Raw genomic sequence first — 20,398 nt, 5'->3', positions numbered from 1 at the left:
GATTTAAAAAGACTCCATTAATTATCTTTAAAAATGGGGGCACTTCCCTTCACTCTGATATGTGTGAAAATCAGGATTCCAACCACGGGGGTTTCTCCACGACAACGGAAGGAGAAGCGAATGGAGGATTATCCAGATTTTTCAAGGGATTGGCTTTGGTGCGCTTTGATTCATCATGCAGGGCTCCACGAGTGAGTGCACCACACCAGTATAAGTTGCCAGGAAATTACAAGACAGTTAGCTTAACGTCTGTTCTGGGTAAATTGGTTGAAGGCATTATTCAAGATAAAATTAGTAAGCATATAGAAGGACCAGCCATGCTGAAAAAGAATCAAGATGGCTTCCACGAAGGTAAATCCTGTCTCATTGACCTTTTAGAATTTGTTAAGAGTGTCAATAAACATGTAGACAGGGGTGATCCGGTAGACATTGTTTACTGGACTTCCAAAAGGCTTTTGGCAGAGTCCCTCACCAAAGACTCCTGAGCAAACTTAGCCATCATAGAATAAGAGGACAGGTCCTCTTATGGATCAGTAACTGGTTAAAGAACAGAAAGCAGACAGTAGGAATAAATGATAAATTCTCTCAATGGGGGAAGTAAATAGTGGGGTCACACAGGGATCTGTATTAGAACCAATGCTTTTCAAACTGTTCATAAATGATCGGGAATTAGGAGCGAGCAGTGAAGTGGCCAAGTTTGCCAATGACACCAAATTATTTAGGGTGGTTAAAACAAAAAGGGATTGTGAAGAGCTCCAAAAGGATCTCTCCAAACTGGGAGAATGGGCATCTAAATGGCAAATGTGATTCAATGTAAGCAAGTGTAAAGTGATGCACGTTGGGGGAAAAAATTCGAACTTCAAGTACAGCCTGCTGGGATCTGAGCTAGCAGTGACCGACCAGGAAAGAGATCTTGGGGTTGTGGTGGACAGCTCAATGAAGATGTCAACCCAGTGTGTGGCTGCTGTAAAAAAGGCAAACTCCATGTTGTGCATAATTAGGAAGGGAATTGAGAATAAAACTGCCAATATCATACTGCCCCTATATGAATCTATGATGCGACCACACTTGGAATACTGTGTACAGTCCTGGTCACCACACCTAAAAAAAGATAATGTAGAGCTGGAAAAAGTACAGAAAAGGCAACTAAAACAATGAAGGGGCTGGAGCATCTCCCCTATGAGAGAAGGTTCCAACAGCTGGGATTGTTTAGTCTGGAAAAAGGGAGAGTAAGGGGAGACATGATAAAGGTGTGCAAAATTATACAAGGTGTGGAGAATGTGGATAGAGATACATTTTTCTCCCTCTCTCAAAATACTAGAACCCGGGATCCCATGAAGTTGATTGGTGGGAGATTCAGGACAGATAAAAAGAAGTACTTCTTCAGATAGCACATAGTTAAACTATGGAATTCAGTACCACAGGATGTAGTGATGGCCACCCATTTGGATGGCTTTAAAAGGGGGTTGGACAAATTCCTGGAGGAAAAGGCTATCGATGGCTATTAGTCTTGATGGTTATGTGCTACCTCCAGAACCAGAGGCAGTGAGCCTATGTACACCAGTTGCTGGGGAACATGAGTGGGAGGGTGCTGTTGTGCTCATGCCCTGCTTGTGGGTTCCTGGTCAACAGCTGGTTGGCCACTGTGTGAACAGAATGCTGGACTAGATGGACGCTTGGTCTGATCCAGCATGGCTCATCTTATGTTCTTATGCTTCACAGAACATACTTCTGAGTGGGGTGGGGGGATTGGAGTGAATGTCATCTGACTGGCATGGGCTGCTCATCCAATAAGAGAGGCTTCCCCCCATCCAGGCTCTCCCCTCACTTTCTCCTTCAATAAAATCCTGGGAGGTTTCCTCCTGTGTCTTGACAAAAATCACTCTCCTTCTCCCTCCCCACCCCCAGCATTAAGTACTTCCTTAAAGCAACAATCATTACAGGAACACAGTGTTCTCTTTGCCTTGAAGCTGCCGAAGCTGCGAACAATCTCCTTGTCTCCTCCCGGCCCACATTAAGTACTTCCTTAAAGCAACAGTCATTACAGGAACACAGTGTTCTCCCTACCCTGTTGTGATCAATCGAAGCTTTGAAGCTTTGACATGAAGGCTCCTAAATGTCTTATTTCGATGGGAATCTCAGTATCTTCGGGAGTGCGCATTTCTGGAACAAGCCTCATTGACCACAATGGGAGTTACTTCTGAGTAGACACACATGTTTGTGCTGGGAAAAACAGAGACAGGAAACACCCCTTGACTGGGGTCATGGTGAAAGGCACACCCTGGGCAGTGCTAGCATACCCAAGGTAAATGTAGGGGTTGGGGCCCGCAACTATACTGTGAAGAACCCGACTTAAGGAAAAGAATTGGACTATAAGCAGTCTCAGGAAATCTGGTTTTTCCACGATAAGCTCCAGGGTGGGTGCGGGATGGCCATGATGTCATGTATCCCTAACGACCTCCAAACGCACCCAACTCAGAGTAAATCACTTGTGGAGACAGCCAGCATGACTCTGTTGAGTAAACCACAGAGAAGCTAAAGGACCCAGTGAATGTACACTATAAGACTACAGAGATCTAAAAAATAACATGCTAAAGGCCTACAAGGAGACACATGGTTAATGAATGCACATGATCAGAAATCTAATGGTCAGCCCAAAACAGGACCGTAGGCAATAAAAGACAAGCAAGACTTTTCCAGGTAAGCCTGACTGCTGTGCAACATTTCACAACTTCTGTAACCATGATGGCTAGAACCTACATGACAGCCAGATGCCTTGCAATTCCAGATGCTTTGCTGTACAGCATGCATTCAAAATTTTAAAATGGCCAAAGTGTATACATGATTGTCCCATCAGAGTCTCACTTGTCAATGAGGACTTTTTTGAACCATCAAGTGGTATTATAACGAGGCTTATCCAGCATATATTTTATTCTATTTAGCTCAGATAGAAACATCTACAATAACATTAACAGCTAATGATAAATATAATTTAAAACACTTTTTAAATGAACCTTTGACTATAGACAGTAGCTTAGATCCAAAGTTCTTCCATTTGCAGAAAGGCCCTTCATCCAGCAGAAGCTCCTGCTGCCAAAAGGGAGAGGGGAGGCAATTTTCATTTATTTCCCTCCTACAATCCCCTGTGCTACCTTTTATGTTGCTCCAGAGGGTTCCACAACCCCCTGGAGCAGATTTTCAGAGGCACAAGGGGCTGCAGGGGGAAGAGGAAATAAGTGAAAATTGCCTGTCCCCTATTTCATCAGTGGGAGAGCTCTATGAGCAGAACGCTTCACTTAAGATCTCCAGATCCAATTTGGCCTAAGATCAGCAAATGGAGTTTATAAAATATTTCTTTTTTATGCCCTGAACTAGCTAGATTATTCAGCTTCTCTCTTGGATGATCAGAGACTTTCATATTCTCATTGAACAAGAAATGAAACCGGTATCAATGCAAAATGGTCTAGATGGCAAAGACACCAAGTTCTTCCTGTCTTGTCTTGAGGGGAAACATTTCCTAAGGTAAAATAGTATGATGATGATTATGATGATAGATACAGAAAGAAACTCATCGTATTTTGGAGTGGCTGTACAATGTTTGATTCACCTCCACTTTTCTCTTGAGCATGGTTAGTTGCCAATAGTGATGTGAACCCCTGGTGGGACGTTACCATATTAAAAACAGGAAGACTCAAACATCAAGGTGATAACTCAAAATTATGGCACCCCTGCCTTTTATAGATTGTTCCAATATAGCCTAAATTACTACAACCAATTTCTCTGTAATGCAATACGTGAACCATAGCAAAGATCAAATAAAATGCAATTGCAGGAATCAGACTTCGCTAAACATTTGCCCCATTCCATCCTCAAATAGATAGCAAGCCTAAGATTGCAAGTCACATTTCTCCCCTTCATATGCAGCTAAGAGCACCAACTTTGTTGGCTCATTTAAAGAACAAGTAAGTAACAGCCATTATAAGAAACTGGACCATTTAGGACAGACAAAATGTACATGAACGTATTAACACCAGTGAAAGGTTAAGAGCATCTAAACCAGGATGAACAGGTTCCATCCTCTGTAGTCATTCCAATGCCAACTACAAGCTACTCCCTTGCTCAATTATTTAGGAAGGGGTAAACCAGAGAGCTATTTCCAGTGAAACACTGCTTAGAGCATCCTCCTTTCATAGAGCATACCTCTCTACCACACATTGCTCTTTGGCATCCCGTGGAGTCTGCCAGAAATACTGGTGGGTCAAAGCAGCTTTGGCTGAGATGCGCCTGTTAGGATCATACAGTAGTAGTTGCTGTAATGAAAAGAGGGATGAAAGTGACCAAATGTGTCATAATCCTTAAATCCTAGCCATTCACACCAACCCATTTTTATTGAACAGTGCATATTATTCAAATAACACTGAAAGAATAACAATATTGTCTAATTCCCAAAGTGTGCAGCAAAGAGAAAACAAGTGGGAGGGAGGGTGCTGTTGCACTTATGTCCTACTTGTGGCCTTCCCATAGGCATCTGGTTGGCCACTGTGTGAACAGAATGCTGGACTAGAAGGGCCTTCGGTCTGATCCAGCATGGCTCTTTATACATTCTTACGAGTACAAAACTGGAGGTAATCTTGTGAACGACGCTTGAGAGAACACAATTAATGGGAATTAGAAAAGCTGTCCTATGGAGATTACATATTATGACTCATGTTGGAAGGTTTAATCTTACAGCCTAATCATATACATATTTACTGGGAAGTAACTGCCACTGATTTCAATGGGAATTCCAAGGGTGTGTGCATAGGATTTCAGCTGTAGTCTTAATCCAAGCAGCCTTTAGCCAGCCACTATTCTGAAATCCTAGTGTTTTACTCCCTAGTATGGCCTTTGCATGAAAATGGTAGTGCAGATGGTCTGTTATAGTGGGATAAGATAGCCTTCCTCAGCATGGTGTCCTCCAGATATCTTGAACTTCAACTCCTATCAGCCCCAGCTAGCAGAGCCAATAGTTAGGAATGCTAGGAGTTGTAGCCAAAAACATCTAGATGGCACCAGGTTGGGGAAGGCTAGGAAATCAGTATGAATCATAAATACACTTTCAGGGTGAGGCTGAATCTCCTGTTAGCTTAAGTTTTTGCTTTATGACACCCTTGCCACAAGGATTTAAAAACAACAACCTCAAGTCCTTTGTTCCAACCTTCTACTCACAACCAGTAAGTCTCGTCCATCTCGATCCAATTGAGGAATTACCACCTTCATGTCCTTTCTCGGCCATTTGGGGAAATTCCCTTTGTAGTCAGGAAGCTGAGTCACCCCAGGCCACAATGATTCAGTAGGTGTACCAAGAGTGCGGAAAATCCGAAAGAGCTGGTCAATTTCAGAGTCCCCAGGAAACAAGGCTTTTCTGGTCACCTGCAGCAAGATAAAGGATGATTCACCCACCTGCCTTTTCATACCTATTATTCACTTTCTGGGTAACCTTAATATTTATCCTACTAAAGTTCCCATAAAACAGGGTGTTGGCCTACAACTCCCATCAGCCCTAGCAAGCATAACCAATGCTGAGAGGTCATGGGAGTTGTAGGGCAAAACATCTGGAGGGTCATAAGTTGCCCACCCCTGAACTAGATGGTCAAAGGGTCTGATCCAGTATAAAGCAGTATCATATGTTCATATGCCCACTTTATATTAACAGAATAGGCATTGGGTCACATTTTCTTCTCAGGAAGTAGAACTCAGGAAGAGTTTGAGTTCTTTATAGTCTGAAATTACCTGCAAGGGGAGGGACGAGAGAGACAGAGAAGATGTATCTGACTTAATTCAGAATTAAATATAAAGGGGAAGCACCAAGAAAAGGTAATTCAGAACTTCGCAGATCGTGCTTTTTATGACTGCAGTTAATTTGTGTTTATACCATGATGAGGTTGAAATTTAGTTCAACTGAAGTTCAAGATAAATCAAATAAATATAAGATAATATAGCTACATTGTTTGATATTATTGTCTTAAACCTCAGTTGAACTAAAAGCTCAACCATATTTTGCTTTGCTGAGAGCACAGGGATAAAAGATAACAGCTAGAGCCAGTACTTTTTTTCTGGTGGAACTCACCAGAACTGAGTTCCAGCACTTTTTCTTCAATTTTTTTGTATAGATAGATAGACAGACAGACAGTGTCCACTATTTTAATGCTCTTCATTACAATTTAATTACCATCTACTCCTGAGGAAGAGTAATCCGAGAGTTCTAGTACCTTTTTCTCCAGAAAAAAAGCACTGGGTAGAGCCATAAAAACAAGAAAAAGTTATCTCTGCTTCTCTCTCTCTCTCTCTCTCAGTCCTCAGCAGGCTGCTGGTGAAGGGACAGATCTCTCTTCTTGCCTGAGATCTGAACTGAACTTTTGAAATTAGGCCAAGGGCTGCAGGTTGTCCACTCCTGCTTTCTATATAAGCCTGAAATGTACCAATATGAAGTTTAAGATTTTTTATTTCTGTTATTCTGGGGGAAGTAATTGGCCTGGCTTTTATGTATAGGCCAAGGGGGGGATGAGGCTAAAGGAGGAGCCTAAATTTATCACTTTTGCAATTTTCAAACCTAAAGAGTATTAAGATCCTTCATGTCCTTTCATCTAATACAGTGAAGTCATATTTACCCCCTTTCCTCTAATACAGCAGCAACCTCTAGCGGCTGCTACTCCACTGCACTTCTCTCTCATATCAATTAGAAGCCAGCGAACACATATAAGAGAATCTGGAAGCAAAGAGAAAGACCAGGTTTGGACTATCAGCAGGGGAAACAATGCAGTGTTAGTTGTTTCCCCCACCCCCACATGTACCAGTCACATGACCAGGATTACCTTAATTACCCATGGCTGTGATAACTTTTCATCCACCCTACAACCCATGGCTTGTTGTACAGTGGGTGAAAAGTCACCAAAGGCACACCATGTCCTGGGTTGGACAACATGGCAACCTGCAGTGCTGGTAATTAGGGTAAACCCAGTCTGGGGCACATGGGGGCAGGGAAACAACCGATGCTGTGTTTGCTTCCCCCACAGATCATCCATGCAACTGGCCAGAGTTTAGCCGGATATTCAAAGGAATGGACTAAGCTAAATTGCAAGCTAAACTGAGCATAAGAACTTTGAACGTCATTTAACCCTAGCCTACCAGTCATGGTCCTGACTTATTTCTTTAACAACAATCCCTCTAGGACATTGACAATGATATAGGGTAGGAGGATGTGGCATGGGCCTCACCATGTAATACATTTTATTCATATTTATTTAAACTATTTATATACTATCATTCAGCAGAGCTTCCAGGATTGTTTACAAAAACAAGATAATATAACAATATATTAAAGGGAACAATAATAAGAAAGAAAAGGAAGAAAGAATACAGGCTTCTTGTTCTGCCCTCTATCAAGAAACAGATATCTAAGAAGAGTATGGAGACCACAGCAGCAAATAAAAATCTATGCATACTTCAGTACTTGTAAGAGTTAGAATTAGGGGGGAAAGAAGACTTTGATTTAATTATAATACTGCCAATATAAGGGGATGAACACATTTTATTTTCTTTGTTTATAAAATTTCTAAACTGCCTTTCATCCAAGCACATTCAAGGGCAGTGTACAAGCCATAAAAATGTATTATAACAAATACAATGCTATAAAAATAACAAAACAACCTTCATATAAACAATAAAACTAGTGGAGGCAATATAAAAGAAGCAGTTACAATGCCCGGGCAAATAAAAAGTCCTGAGATGGTGCTGAAAATATTGAGTTGGATTCAGAATCTGCCTTCCACAAGAGGAAGGGACCTTCTGTGAGGGAAGAACACAGCATGCATAAGGCCCTCCACCCAATTTAGGGGGATTCCTCTCTCCCCCACACAGCTATTCAGCATGGTCTCCTGACTCTCTAGTCCTGTTCAGATATAACTTGGGGAAGGGTGGTTAAGCTAACCACAGTGCATGGTGGTTACCACTAACCATGCCACATGCTCCTGCAGTGGGGGCTGGGGCATCTGCAGCTTTGGGGGGGATGTTGAGGCAGGGATGCTGCTGCTGGGCCATTGGAAGGGTGGTTGGGGATGTTTTCACTTTCCACAGTGGCTGCAGGTATTTGTGCCTGGGAGCGCAGAGCACTCAAGGTAGCTGTGCTGATAACAGAGGCATGGGATAGAAAACATCTTTGTTCCCCATGCGCTTCTCCAGTCCCATACTGTGGGCAGGGATGGAGGGCGAGGAGAATGCTCTTGGCTGCTGGGTCATGTGTTGCTACGCAGATTTGTTGCTCCAGCCCCCTCAGAAAGCTACATGAGAGTTGGGGGCCCTGCTCAATGGGGTGGCTGTGACACAAGGGTGAGAAAAGATCCCTGAAAATCACCCGGAGGCACCTCTCAGAGAGAGAAGTTGTGTAAATACAAATAAGCCACCCACCAGTACTTGAGCTTTTCATGGGAAGTAAACATTTTATGGTGTCTAAAAAATGGGACACTTTATAGTTAAAACAAACAAAATAAAGTATATTACCATTTCTGCAAATATGCAGCCAATACTCCAGATATCCACAGCTGTTGAGTAGTATTTACAACCCAATAAAATTTCAGGAGCCCGATACCATAAGGTTACAACCTAGAAGGAACCACATTGAAAGCCTGAGTCCAATATATGCTAATCATACATTGCAATACCTCCCCACCCTCAATTAAAAACTTTTATGGTTGAATGATAAGCTTCAAAGCTCAAAGCACAATGAGAGCCTATCTAGCCTTTTGCAAAAAAAGTGGTCTCATTTAGTTGAAGTCCACTGCAGTATGGCCTCTTATTTCCAGCCAGAAAAGCAGACACTGGTGCCTCTTCACTCACACTCTCTCTTTGGGATAAACTAGAGGCCCACTTGCTACAGCATGTGGGAGGGGAGGGTGGGCACCTGATGGAGGAGTGGGCTCAGAGGCAAGATGACTGCATCCTCTTTTGTTGCCTTTAAAAATTTAAGCATTTAAAAATCTAAATTCCAGGAGAGAAGCCATGTTAGTTTGCTATAATAAAACAGGCCTAGCAAATCAAGACCAACAAAATTAGTGGGGCATAAGCTTTTCATAAGCAAGAGCCCATTTCTACTGAAATAAGCTCTTGCCTACAAAAACCCATGCCCCAATTAATGTGTTAGTCTTGAAGGTGCCACAGGACCCTAAAGATATAGGCACAGTCTCCAAGTTAAAACTTGCCAATTCCAGTCTGTGCTGAAGGCTAGATCATATTCACTCTTTTCATTGCCCCTTTTTTCTCCTCTCTTTACCAAATAAGATTGCCAAATCCACACCCTTAGGGGAACTCCTGTACCTTTAACTATTGCATAGAGAGGAAAATTCTACTGATTTGGAGCTTCTCCCTTCACTGTACCATTCTGATGGCAAAAATCCACCTTAAAGATAAATATAAACCTTCTCAGTATTTCCTACAGAGAGAGACAGACAGACAGACAGACAGACATTACCTCATGAGTATAAGTACGGAGTGGAACACCAAAGGCTCTAGCTAGGCCAAAATCAGCCAGTTTAATGGCTCCCATTTCATTTATGAGCAAGTTCTGGGGCTTCAGGTCTCTGTGGATGACTCTGTGGGAATGGCAGAAGCTCACACCTTGTAGTAGTTGGTAAAGGTAGCTCTAGGGAGAAAGGTTTTAGAGACCAAACATGAAGAAACCGTGGAAGGTTGGCATATCATTCCTCATAGTCCAATAAGATATATCGCAAATTCTCCTTGCTTGTAACGTAAATGGATTCCATGTGTAATGTGTAATGTCTGGCATTTCTCCGAAAGTAAAGGCTTAACCAGACAGAAGCTTCCCATGTTCTTTGTTAGGTGTTATTAAGATGGCCAACTTTTTAGTGCAAGGCTATTTTGTCTTTAACAACTGCATGACAGGAAGAAGTTAAACAGGCTAAGTTTTGCCTCCCTCAACCTCAGCCCTGTCTCTTGGAGCTCTGCAGGACTAGAATCATAGAATACTGACAACAAAGGTCTGCATAGTTAAAGCAATGGTATTCCCTGTAGTAACCTATGGCTGCGAGAGCTGGACCATAAGGAAGGCTGAGCGAAGGAAGATAGATGCTTTGGAACTGTGGTGTTGGAGGAAAATTCTGAGAGTGCCTTGGACTGCAAGAAGATCAAACCAGTCCATACTCCAGGAAATAAAGCCAGACTGCTCACTTGAGGGAATGGTATTAAAGGCAAAACTGAAGTACTTTGGCCACATCATGAGAAGACAGGATACCTTGGAGAAGATGCTGATGCTAGGGAAAGTGGAAGGCAAAAGAAAGTGGGGCCGACCAAGGGCAAGATGGATGGATGATATTCTGGAGGTGACAGACTCGGCCTTTGGGGAGCTGGGGGTGGTGACGGCCGACAGGAAGCTCTGGCGTGGGCTGGTCCATGAAGTCACAAAGAGTCGGAAGCGACTGAACGAATAAACAACAACAGGGTTGGAAGGGGCCTACAAGGCCATGGAGTCCAACCCCCTGCTCAATGCAGGAATCCAAGTCAGAGCATCCCTGACAGATGGCTGTCCAGCCTCATCTTGAATACCTCCAGTGTGGGAGAGCCCACCACCTCCCTAGGGAATTGGTTCCATTGTCATATTGCTCTAACAGTCAGGACGTTTCTCCTGATGTTCAGCCGAAATCTGGCTTCCTGTAACTTGAGCCCATTATTCTGTGTCCTGCACTCTGGGATGATGGAGAAGAGATCCTGGCTTTCCTCTCTGTGACAGCCTTTCAAGTACTTGAAGAGCGCTATCATCTCTCCCCTCAGTCTTCTCTTCTCAAGGCTAAACATGCCCAGTTCTTTCAGTCTCTCCTCATAGGGCTTTGTTTCCAGTCCCCTGATCATCTTTGTTGCCCTCCTCTGAACCCCCTCCAGACTAAAACTGGGAGGAGGCTCTCTCCCACACAGAGAAGTACATACAATTCTGATTTGCATGATAATCTCTGCCTGTTCAAGTGAGTGGAAGGAATAACTCATTCAAGGATGCCCTCTTCCATTGTAGAAAACATGTGGAGGTTTACAAGTGCTCTTAGATGGAGTTGCACTCCCCCAAAAGACTAAGTGTGTAGTCTGGGAGTCCACCTGTACTCTGTGCTAACTGGGGAAGCTCAGATGGCTGTGGTGTCCAGGGGTGTGTTTCCACGACTGATTTACTCCAAACTGGCTGCGTGTGGAGGTCATTAGGGATAAATGATGTCATGGCCATCCAGCAGCCGCCCTGGAGTTTATTGCGGAAAAACTGATTCTTCTGAGACTGGTTCTAGTCCGACTTTTCCTCATTACTTTGGCTTGGTTATGGTCCTGTTGGGGTGTGTTCCATCATCTGCACTTGTGTTGGTATGATAGTCCTGCCCATGGGGGTGTTTAGCCCTGCCCTTGGGGGGGGTGTCGCTCACCTGTGACCTCACTGACCCAACCCTTTCTCACCCTGTTTTCTGGAACTTTCACCACCATTTTGGAGCAGGATGCTGAGGGACCAACTTTTAAAAAAACTTTGAAAATAAGTGCTAGATCACTAGTGCATATAACCATGCTAGTGTAGACAAGCAAGTACTCCCACTACAGCCTGAAAATCAGGTTTATCTGAGGTCACTTCCCCAGAACTACACATGGGGAGGATCCACGGCTAATATTCCTTTGTGTCCTTTGGACCCAGGAAACGATGCCGCAAACATCATAGTCCAGTTTTCATATTATACGCTAAGGCACTATCTCAACACTATTGTGCAGTTCTTCCATCTATACGCATACCCTCTATGTCAGTTCTTGCTATTACTCTATCACTCAATTGCACTAACACACATTTGCACTGTTGCACAATAGCACATTTTTGGGAATGAGCCTCATTGACTACAACAGGAGTTAGCAGGGACCCCTGAAGTAATGCGCTATCGATAGTGATAGCGCATTAGTTCAGGGGTTCCTGCTAACTCCTGTTGTAGTCAATGAGGCTTGTTCCCAAAAGTGCACTATTGCATGTTTGTGCTATCGCGTGACAGCACATTTATTCAGGGATGCCTGCTAATTAAGAAGCCTGGTACTTTGAGGGAAAGGGAAAAAATGGGAGGAATCAGACATAGGTCCGGGAAGTCTACTCAGAAATAACTCCCATTATGGTCAATTAGGCTTGTTCCCAAGATTGCTATTAAGGGAAGTAAAGCCTGGAGGGGGGAGCCTCTCTTATTGGTTGAGCAGCATCTGCTAGTCTGATGACGTTCACTTCCAATCCCCCCACCCCACCCGGAAGTATGTTTCTGTCAGCGACTTGTAATGGTGCAGTACAGTCCTTTGTGGAGCCCTGTGCAGAGCCATGCCGATTCCATAAAAAATCCGGTATTCCTTTGTTTGCGTCACTCTTCCGTTGTTGTGGAAACATGGCCCACAAGTGTATTTTACCAGCTTAGGCTGGTACACCAGCTATGGCCCTATCTAGAGAGGATGGAACTTGCCTCAATTATCCATGCACTGGTGATGTCCAGGATAGACTACTGTAATATGCTGTACATGGGGATGCCTTTTAAGATGGCTCAGAAACTTCAGCTGGTGCAAAATGCAGCTGTCCAAACGTTTATGGGGGTGAGGCAGTCAGATTACATAATGCCTATACTGTGCCTGCTGCACTGGTTACTGCATTTCTGAGCCCAATTTAAAGTGCTGGTTTTGACTTGAAAGCCTTAAATGGGTTGGGACCAAATTATTTGACGGACCACCTTCAACCATATCAGTCTGCCTGCACTTGAAGAACAACAACAGAGGCCCTTCTCACTTGCCCCCTTTTGAGTGGTTAGGTGAGGAAGTATATGAGGGCCTTTTCTGCAGTAGCCCCACACCTCTGGAATGGGTTGCCAACAACGGTTCATCAGGCCACAACACTGCAGGCTTTTAGGAAAGCTCTGAAAACCTATTTGTTTTCTCTGGCTTCCCCCTGATTATGTGTGTGTGTTTTTATTGTTTTTATGAAATTGTATCAGTATATTTTATTGTTGTAAGCAGCCTTGGAAGGGCTCCTGTCTTAAAGGCAGCCTAGAAATATTTTAGAGAAAGAGAGAAAGAAAGAAATGTGCTTACTCTTGTAAAACATGTGTTGGGAAACTCACAGAGGGGAAATCAGCTTCTGGGTAGCTGCAATTTGGAAAAGCAGCAGGGGAGTGTTAAAGGTTAAGTGCCGCATTCTCCTATCATGTCTTCACTCTAAACTGCCCTCTCTCAAAGCAACTTTTCTCTTAAAACAACAGCAATGCTACTGGTATTGTATTACACATGTTTTGTAGTTAGGCCCTAAAGGTAGAAAGTGGAAGACCTCTATGTCAATTGCTTTGCAGTACTTCAGGCTTCAGGTTCTAAAGAAACAGTCAGGAGTCTGATAAACAGTTTGGATTCTTCGTAGCAAATGACAGATGATGGACAAAGGAACATGTTTCCACTTGTGGACATATGTGTCTGTGTATATAAGTTTGTACCTTGACCAAACTTAGAGGCAGCTCCCCTGTACGGGATGAGTCCATGTACTTTTTAAGGTCCTGATTCAGGTATTCAAAGACTAGATAGAGTTTCTTCTGACTGTGTACCACATCAAGAAGCCTAGAATAAAGATTAAAACCAATGATTGAATGTCTGGACTTGGAAGAACCAATGTTATCACCGTTGCATCAAAATATAAACCACCACCACACACGCTTTTTTTTAATATAACAGAATGAGAGTCAGTGTGATATAGCATTTAGAGTGCTGGACTAAGACAAGGAGATTCAGGTTCAAATCCCCAGTCACCCATGTGAACTCACTTGGTGACCCTGAGCCAGCCAGCCAGCCAGCCAGCCAGCCAGCCAGCCAGTCTCTCTCTCTCTCTCTCCCTCTCTCTCTCTCTCTCTCTCTCTGCCCAACCTACCTCACAGGGTTGTTGTGAGGATAAAATGGGGTGGGGGTAATCTTGTAAGCCACCCTGAGGTCCTTGGAAGAAGGGTGGACTAAAGTAGTAAAAAAACAACCATTGAGTTAAAGGCTTGAGTCACACAATTGCATAATCTATTGGTAGCCGCCAGACCTCTCCTTAGTGGCTAAGGAGGCTTAGCCTAAACATTGGTAGTTATAATTAAATATAAAATATAATTAATGTGTATGTCACGCTAATTAAATTAAATATAACCTGCAGTATCTATGTTTATGCCAAAGATCTCTTGTAGCAGTTTGTTTCATTTTGATTTGTTCCTCATTCTCTCCTGTGCAGTTCTTTGTACATTTAAAGTACATATCTGCAAAGAACTAGACAGGTTCAATAAGAGACAATGAATAAGAAATCAAAATTATTTACTTTCAAGTAGGTATACCAACATGTTATTTGGAACAATAATAGGTAAATATACCTATTTACCGGTAAATTTAATCACCAATATACATGTTACTTCACCTCTTAAAACAGCAAAGTGGCACACCTACTTGGAAGTAGATAAGCTAGGGGACAAGGCAACTTCTCTCAGGATGTCTGCACAGACACTAAAAGAAAGCTGGTATCACTTTACTGATATATTTTTTTCCTGTGACAAAACCCAGAAGTAGAGCCCTAATAAAGAATGAAGTGTCACAACCCAGCCCTCTGGTCCCTATGGTAATAACAATGACTTCAAGCCAGGATCCCTACCGCCCCAGGAGGTCTCATTGTCCCTAAATAATCAGACTTCAAACTTGCAAGTGGCAGCTCAAACATAAAGTGACCCACCAACAATTTGCTCTCCTCAAGGTCTCCCAAGGATTGCATCTTGAATCTAGAAAAATCCTCCCTATTACATCTATGTATGAATCTATGCAATGCTGGTATTGTTACGGACAAGAACACCCAACATTTATTCAGCTATGGCCTAACACAGTTAGCAAAGTTCAGAAGCTTTCTCACCTCACTATGTTTGGATGTTTCAGTTCTTTCAGCAGAGAGATTTCTCTGATTGCTGTACTAGGAACTCCTTCTGTTTCCCTGTGGAGAAAGAGATTCTGATATTAAGCAATTCAGTTTTTCCTAAGGAATGCATTATTGGGCAGATTGATCAGTAATTATTTCTATCAGTGATTATTTATCTTTATATATTTTTCTATGGAATGCTTATGGGGCTTATCATCATACAAAGAATCACATATGTGAAATTTCAGAGATGCAAGCTAAACAATCAACCAGTGCAACCCATACACCTCTCTCTCTTTCGAGATGAACTATTAAATTAATAAAGTTAAGAAATGACATTCTTCTACCAATCAATCCAGCTGCTTGGTTGGGTCAGGGCTATGTAAGGACTTTGCAGTAATGGCATATGAGTACTGAGAAGCCAATGAAATTTTTTGGGATGTGGAGAGCTGGTATGGATGGGGCTGCAGGTGCTGGACACTGGACAAGAGGTTAGAGCTAGCAGATGGAGTTTAATGTAGGCAGTTTCAGAGCATCTTGGAAAAACATCTCTCACTTTAAATTTCTCATGTTCGATCATTTGTGATTATTGCATTGCCTGAGATAACTACCCTACAGTAACTACTTGAAACCATGTTAGGAGGTGAAAAGCCTTTTACAGGTTTTGTTGTTCAGTCATACATCCACTCAGAGAGTAAATCAGGAATTTTTGTTTCCTATATAAGGTGATCCATAAACAACCTGTTCTTGTGAATGTGTTCACCTTTCATCCCACTACTATGCACTTGGGCACTCAGGGCATAGTGTGAAGGTACATAATGCAGCAACCGTACTGAAGTTAAGCAAGTCCAGGTCTGGTCAGTGACTAGATAGGAGACCACTGGGAACCCTATGCACAGCTCCTTGAGTTCTATAGGAAGCCGAATATAAATGGATTGGGACCACACCATTAGCCCTTTCCCCCTGTGCTGTCTTCCTGATGAAAATCCTCCCCCTCAACCTAGCTGCAATTTGCCAATAGGAAAATCTTGCAAGCACATGTAGCTACCATTTGCAAAACGACAAGGGATGCAGTCATGCATCTCTTGTCACATCTAGCTTGGTGCCAAATTAGCCATTAATCTCCATTCTTAAGGTGCTTGCTGTTCTAGTGTTAAGGATACTTTACATCGGGGTGGATAACTTGTGGCCCTCCAGATGTTTTGGCCTACAACTCCCATCAACCCTAGTTAGCATAGCCAATGGTGAAAGATGATGAGAGCTGTAGGCCAAAAGATCTGGAGAGCCAAAAGTTGCCCACCCCTGCTTTTCATTAGCAGCTGAACCCGATTAAGAATGAAACCTTATGTGAACATACCCTAGCCATTGTTTTCCAGCATGATTAAGAGAAAAAAATTCCATGTTTCTCACATCTTAAACCCTCAATAAACAAATGCTATTTGAAAAACTTTTCATAAGTTTTAAGAGTAGCAGATTCAGGAGAAAGTTTGTGAATTAGAAGTATTGGGTCCACTCCAGATACTTACGAATCTAGACGGATCTTCTTCAAAGCGACCAATTGGCCTGTTTGTTTGTTTCTGGCCTTATATACTACTCCATAGGTGCCCTCACCAATCTTCTCCACTTTCTGGAATACATCTTGGAATGTGTCCATTCTTTGTCTTCTGACTTGTTGCTATAACATTTACTCAGATTATTAGTGATTTTCCTATTTTGCCATTTCTTTACCTCATAGCATTGCATACCACCATTCTTCCTATCCTCATGCCCTTGGGAAGTAACAGCCCTTCTACCAAGGTTTGCATAAATATTACTTAAATGACTCTTTAGTAACCCCCTTCGAATGGCTATCCCTTCTTGTTTTACATTTTAATTAATCCCCTTCAGTAAACAAAAACAAAAAAATCCTGATTACTGGAACATTTATTGTTGCCTTAGTGCTGCTGCAACCCAGCACCAGGAACACAGTATCTCATCCAGGACCAGCCCAAGGTATTTTGCTGCTTGAGGCAAAGGACAAGATGATGTCCCATCCCCATTCAATGTACAGAAGCTGACTGGACTGGTAGTTAAATCTTACTTCATTGCTGGTAACGGGATAGCATCCTGCATTGGGCTAGTTTAGGAGGCCCAGGGCAGTCTTGTGGCATACACAGCTCCGTCCTCCAACAGAGGGGAATGGCTGGGAGGGTCAGGAGGAACAGCCGGGTAAATGGCACTGCTACCCTCCAGCATTTGCTACCTGAGGTGATCCCATCACTCTGCCCAATGGTAGGGCTGGGCATGTTCCCATCCCCACATAATGGATGGAGGATAGCCTTATTGAAATCCTACCCTGTTCTAAGCAACATTTTATTCTCAAGACAATCCTGTGAAGCAGATGAGCCTGAAGACAGTGACTTGCTCAGGGCCACCCAATGAATCTCATAGCCAAGCAGGGATGGGACACCCACCCCACTGGGTTCCCCACAGCCAAACTTTGGTGGCCACTTCTACATTACAGTTGCTCTTTGACTTGTTCATTTGCCTCTCAATTTGCAAATTAAGCACTGATCTCATACTAATGGTATGTAGAAAAGGGATAGATTTTTTTTCTCCCTCTCCCATACTTCTTCACACAATGTTTAAATGATGGGATTCATAGCCACAAGATATTGTGAGGGCTGACTGGGGTAACGGCCTGGAAGCACTACTGCCTTCATGCCCTGCTTGTTAGCTTTCAGAAGGCGTCTCTTGTGGGAAAGAGGATTCTGGACTAGAATCTAAAGGAAGTGGGGATGTCACATCAAAGTTTCCAAAAGCAGGGTCTCAGTGTAACACATGTGTTTATTTGGGTAGTTCAAAATATAGGACTGGAAAAGTTCTGAATAAGAACAATCTTTTATGTGACACTCCGGGATGTGGCATTCTTAAAAGGAAAGAGGTTTACTGAATCTCACCTAATTTAAGAAGGTCTCAGGTCCAGACCTCCAGCTATGGAGACCCAGAATGTTAGCCACTAAGCCACCCCATTTCCCCAGTGAGTCACACATTGCTAAACAGGTCATTTCAGTGTATTATTAGGCTCCCAGCTCCTCACAAGACTTCCCACCTGCTGATCTAATCTTCCATTTGCCTCCATACTCTCCTTTCCTGCTGAACTACAGAGTTTCCAAGGGGTCAAACTTCACCTCACAGAACCGGGCTTTTCTACCACTAGAGGGAGACGTTAAAATGTACATTATTACGAAGTATAATAATACAACCCCAAACAAACAAACAAACAAACAGATTTCTTTTCAGTTTTTATCTTCAGCTAGTATGTCTTAAATGTCTGCCTCCCTCCCAGGCAAGAAATTGTAGGAATTCAGATGGAGCAATAAATGCAGGGTAGACTCTGGCACTGCTTCAAATTACTTCTAAGGATACTCAAAATCACTTAATCTGGATTAGATTCCCTTTGGCTGTGCACAGAATATAATTTTTCAGAGACTCCCATGGTCTCTGGCTAAACCAGTTCTGCCAGTTTTGGTAGTGCTTCAGCTGCATACCCCAAGAAGTAAAAGTAAAAACAAAATGCAGCTATTCCTGAGGTAAAAGAGGTATATGTCATGGTAGGTGCATTGTAGACACATACTGGATAGCAATCAAGACGAATAACACATTTCTCCCATCCCACCTCTACCCCCAAAACAGTTTAAAATAGTTTGTTAAAACAAACAAGTTTTAGTATGCAAAAGGATCTGTGCTTAAGCAGTCAAGTAGCATTTTAAACCTGGGGTGGAGGAAATGCATACCCCATAATTTCAAGAACATTTCCTAATTTTTAAGGGGGGATATATTTTATGCTCTGTCTTGAGCACTACAGCGGACATCATGGCTGTGGTCATGCCACAAAGATAATCATTTGATGCCATTTTGAGTTCTCAAAAGTAAGGTAGGAAAAAAATTATAAACTGGCAGATTTTTTTTTTACCCATTCAATATATGAGAGGGTGGAATGACATCTCTAATCTGCATATAGTCAGTTAGTTCAGTTTTATTGTTTATAATCCTAGGTCCTCACAATATAACAGAAATAAAATATCCATAATATTACAGAAGTAAAAACAAGCAAGTCAAAAATAGATGAAAGAAAATTACAGATAACTCAGGCCTAGCAAACTAAAATTACAGTTAAAAATTCTCTAGTACTGATTTCCAGGTTTTATAGAAGTGTCTGTTCAGGAAACCAATATAAAACATACAAGGCCTAAACTGAGTATTAAATAATAAATTTTCTTTGATACAACCTATGTAATCTGCTTTATTAAGTCTTGTGCAGACTTTAGCTAATGCCATTAGGAAAGTGGTGACTCTTCTCAAGAGTCTCTTCTCTCTTCTCACTCGTTATGTCCTTGTTATTGAACAAGAAATGTAGATTCTGGCAAACGGACCAGTTTGTTCTGATTTTTAGCAAGCCAACAAGGTATTTTTCCCTAATGTCTTGCGTCAGAGAACTATTCAGTAATGAGGAAGGTCCTCAACCTCATCTGAACCACAATGACAGTAGTGCAAGGGATAAGGTGCTTTAGCTAGTCTCCCATAAGGGACAGTAGAGGGCATTAGCTGAAACTTGGCAAGAGTTAATCTGCATATAGTGCTTGTGAATATCCAGTTAGGTTGGTAGCTACTCAAGACTTATCCATAGCCAAAGTGTGCAATCTTTGTATGGGGTATCAGTAAGAGCACTCTGCTAAAGGTCTTGTTGTTGTTGTTCAATTGTTCAGTCGTGTCCGACTCTTCGTGACCCCATGGACCATAGCACACCAGGCCTTCCTGTCCTCTGCTCTCTCCCGGAGTGTGCTCAAGTTCATCTGCTAAAGATCTGCTGGCATCAAAAACAGTTTTTCCCTGTTCAGCATGGAAGATCGTACAATACATGCACGGGAAATCAGAACTGCTAACAAGTAATATAAGGTATGTCATAACTATTTCTCTCCTGCTTAGTTGATGACATCATGATCAAACGCAGAAACATTATACAAGAAGACTGCATTATAATGCCCTCCTAAGTAAACAAGTGTGTACCTGCCTCCTAAAAGAGTATAACGCCAGGATGCCTGACTAGAACACTACTACTAAGGCGCCTCTGCTCCTTGCCCTGACAAGTTTCATAGGCAGATAATGCTGAGATTAGGACCACGCCCATAAAGTTTAACAACAGAAGAGATGCAGATGGAATTAATGAAATGCTCCTTATTTTTAGGGAATTGTAGAGCTGGGTAACGTGCAGAAAGGGGCAACCGAAATGATCAAGGGGCTGGAGCAATTCTGCTATGAAGAAAGGTTACAAAGTTTGGAGCTCTTTAGAAAAAAGGTAAGCCAGGCGTGAGGGGACATGACAGAGGTATATAAAATTATGTGTGGTGCAGAAAAAAGTGGATAAGGAGACTTTTTCTCCCTCTTGTAATACTAGAACCTGGGATCATC

The 20,398-nt window shown here is 42.5% G+C and overlaps 1 protein-coding gene across 2 annotated transcripts; it reads right to left on the bottom strand.

Moving 5' to 3' along the window:
• Positions 1–2,897: 2,897 nt before the first annotated feature.
• CDK3 (cyclin dependent kinase 3) lies at positions 2,898–18,091 on the bottom strand. Of its 2 annotated transcripts, none has more exons than XM_084838153.1 (8): positions 17,887–18,091; positions 16,474–16,622; positions 14,945–15,022; positions 13,515–13,635; positions 9,506–9,676; positions 8,539–8,640; positions 5,209–5,412; positions 2,898–4,310 (listed from the first exon to the last, which is right to left on the bottom strand). In XM_084838153.1, the coding sequence occupies exons 2-8, from the start codon at positions 16,599–16,601 to the stop codon at positions 4,188–4,190; spliced, it is 927 nt and encodes a 308-aa protein (XP_084694279.1). In that variant the 5' UTR covers positions 16,602–16,622; positions 17,887–18,091; the 3' UTR covers positions 2,898–4,187. The 2 variants fall into 2 exon arrangements, with proteins under 2 accessions (XP_084694279.1, XP_084694278.1); XM_084838152.1 differs by having other exon boundaries at positions 18,039–18,091.
• Positions 18,092–20,398: the final 2,307 nt, after the last annotated feature.

The sequence above is a fragment of the Heloderma suspectum genome, chromosome 2 (genome assembly GCF_057233095.1).
Source record: "Heloderma suspectum isolate Gila_16-S chromosome 2, 16-S_ref, whole genome shotgun sequence".
NCBI classification, from domain to species: domain Eukaryota; kingdom Metazoa; phylum Chordata; class Lepidosauria; order Squamata; family Helodermatidae; genus Heloderma; species Heloderma suspectum.
Note: the sequence above shows the minus strand (reverse complement) of the source record. Positions and strands in the feature narration are given on the sequence as shown.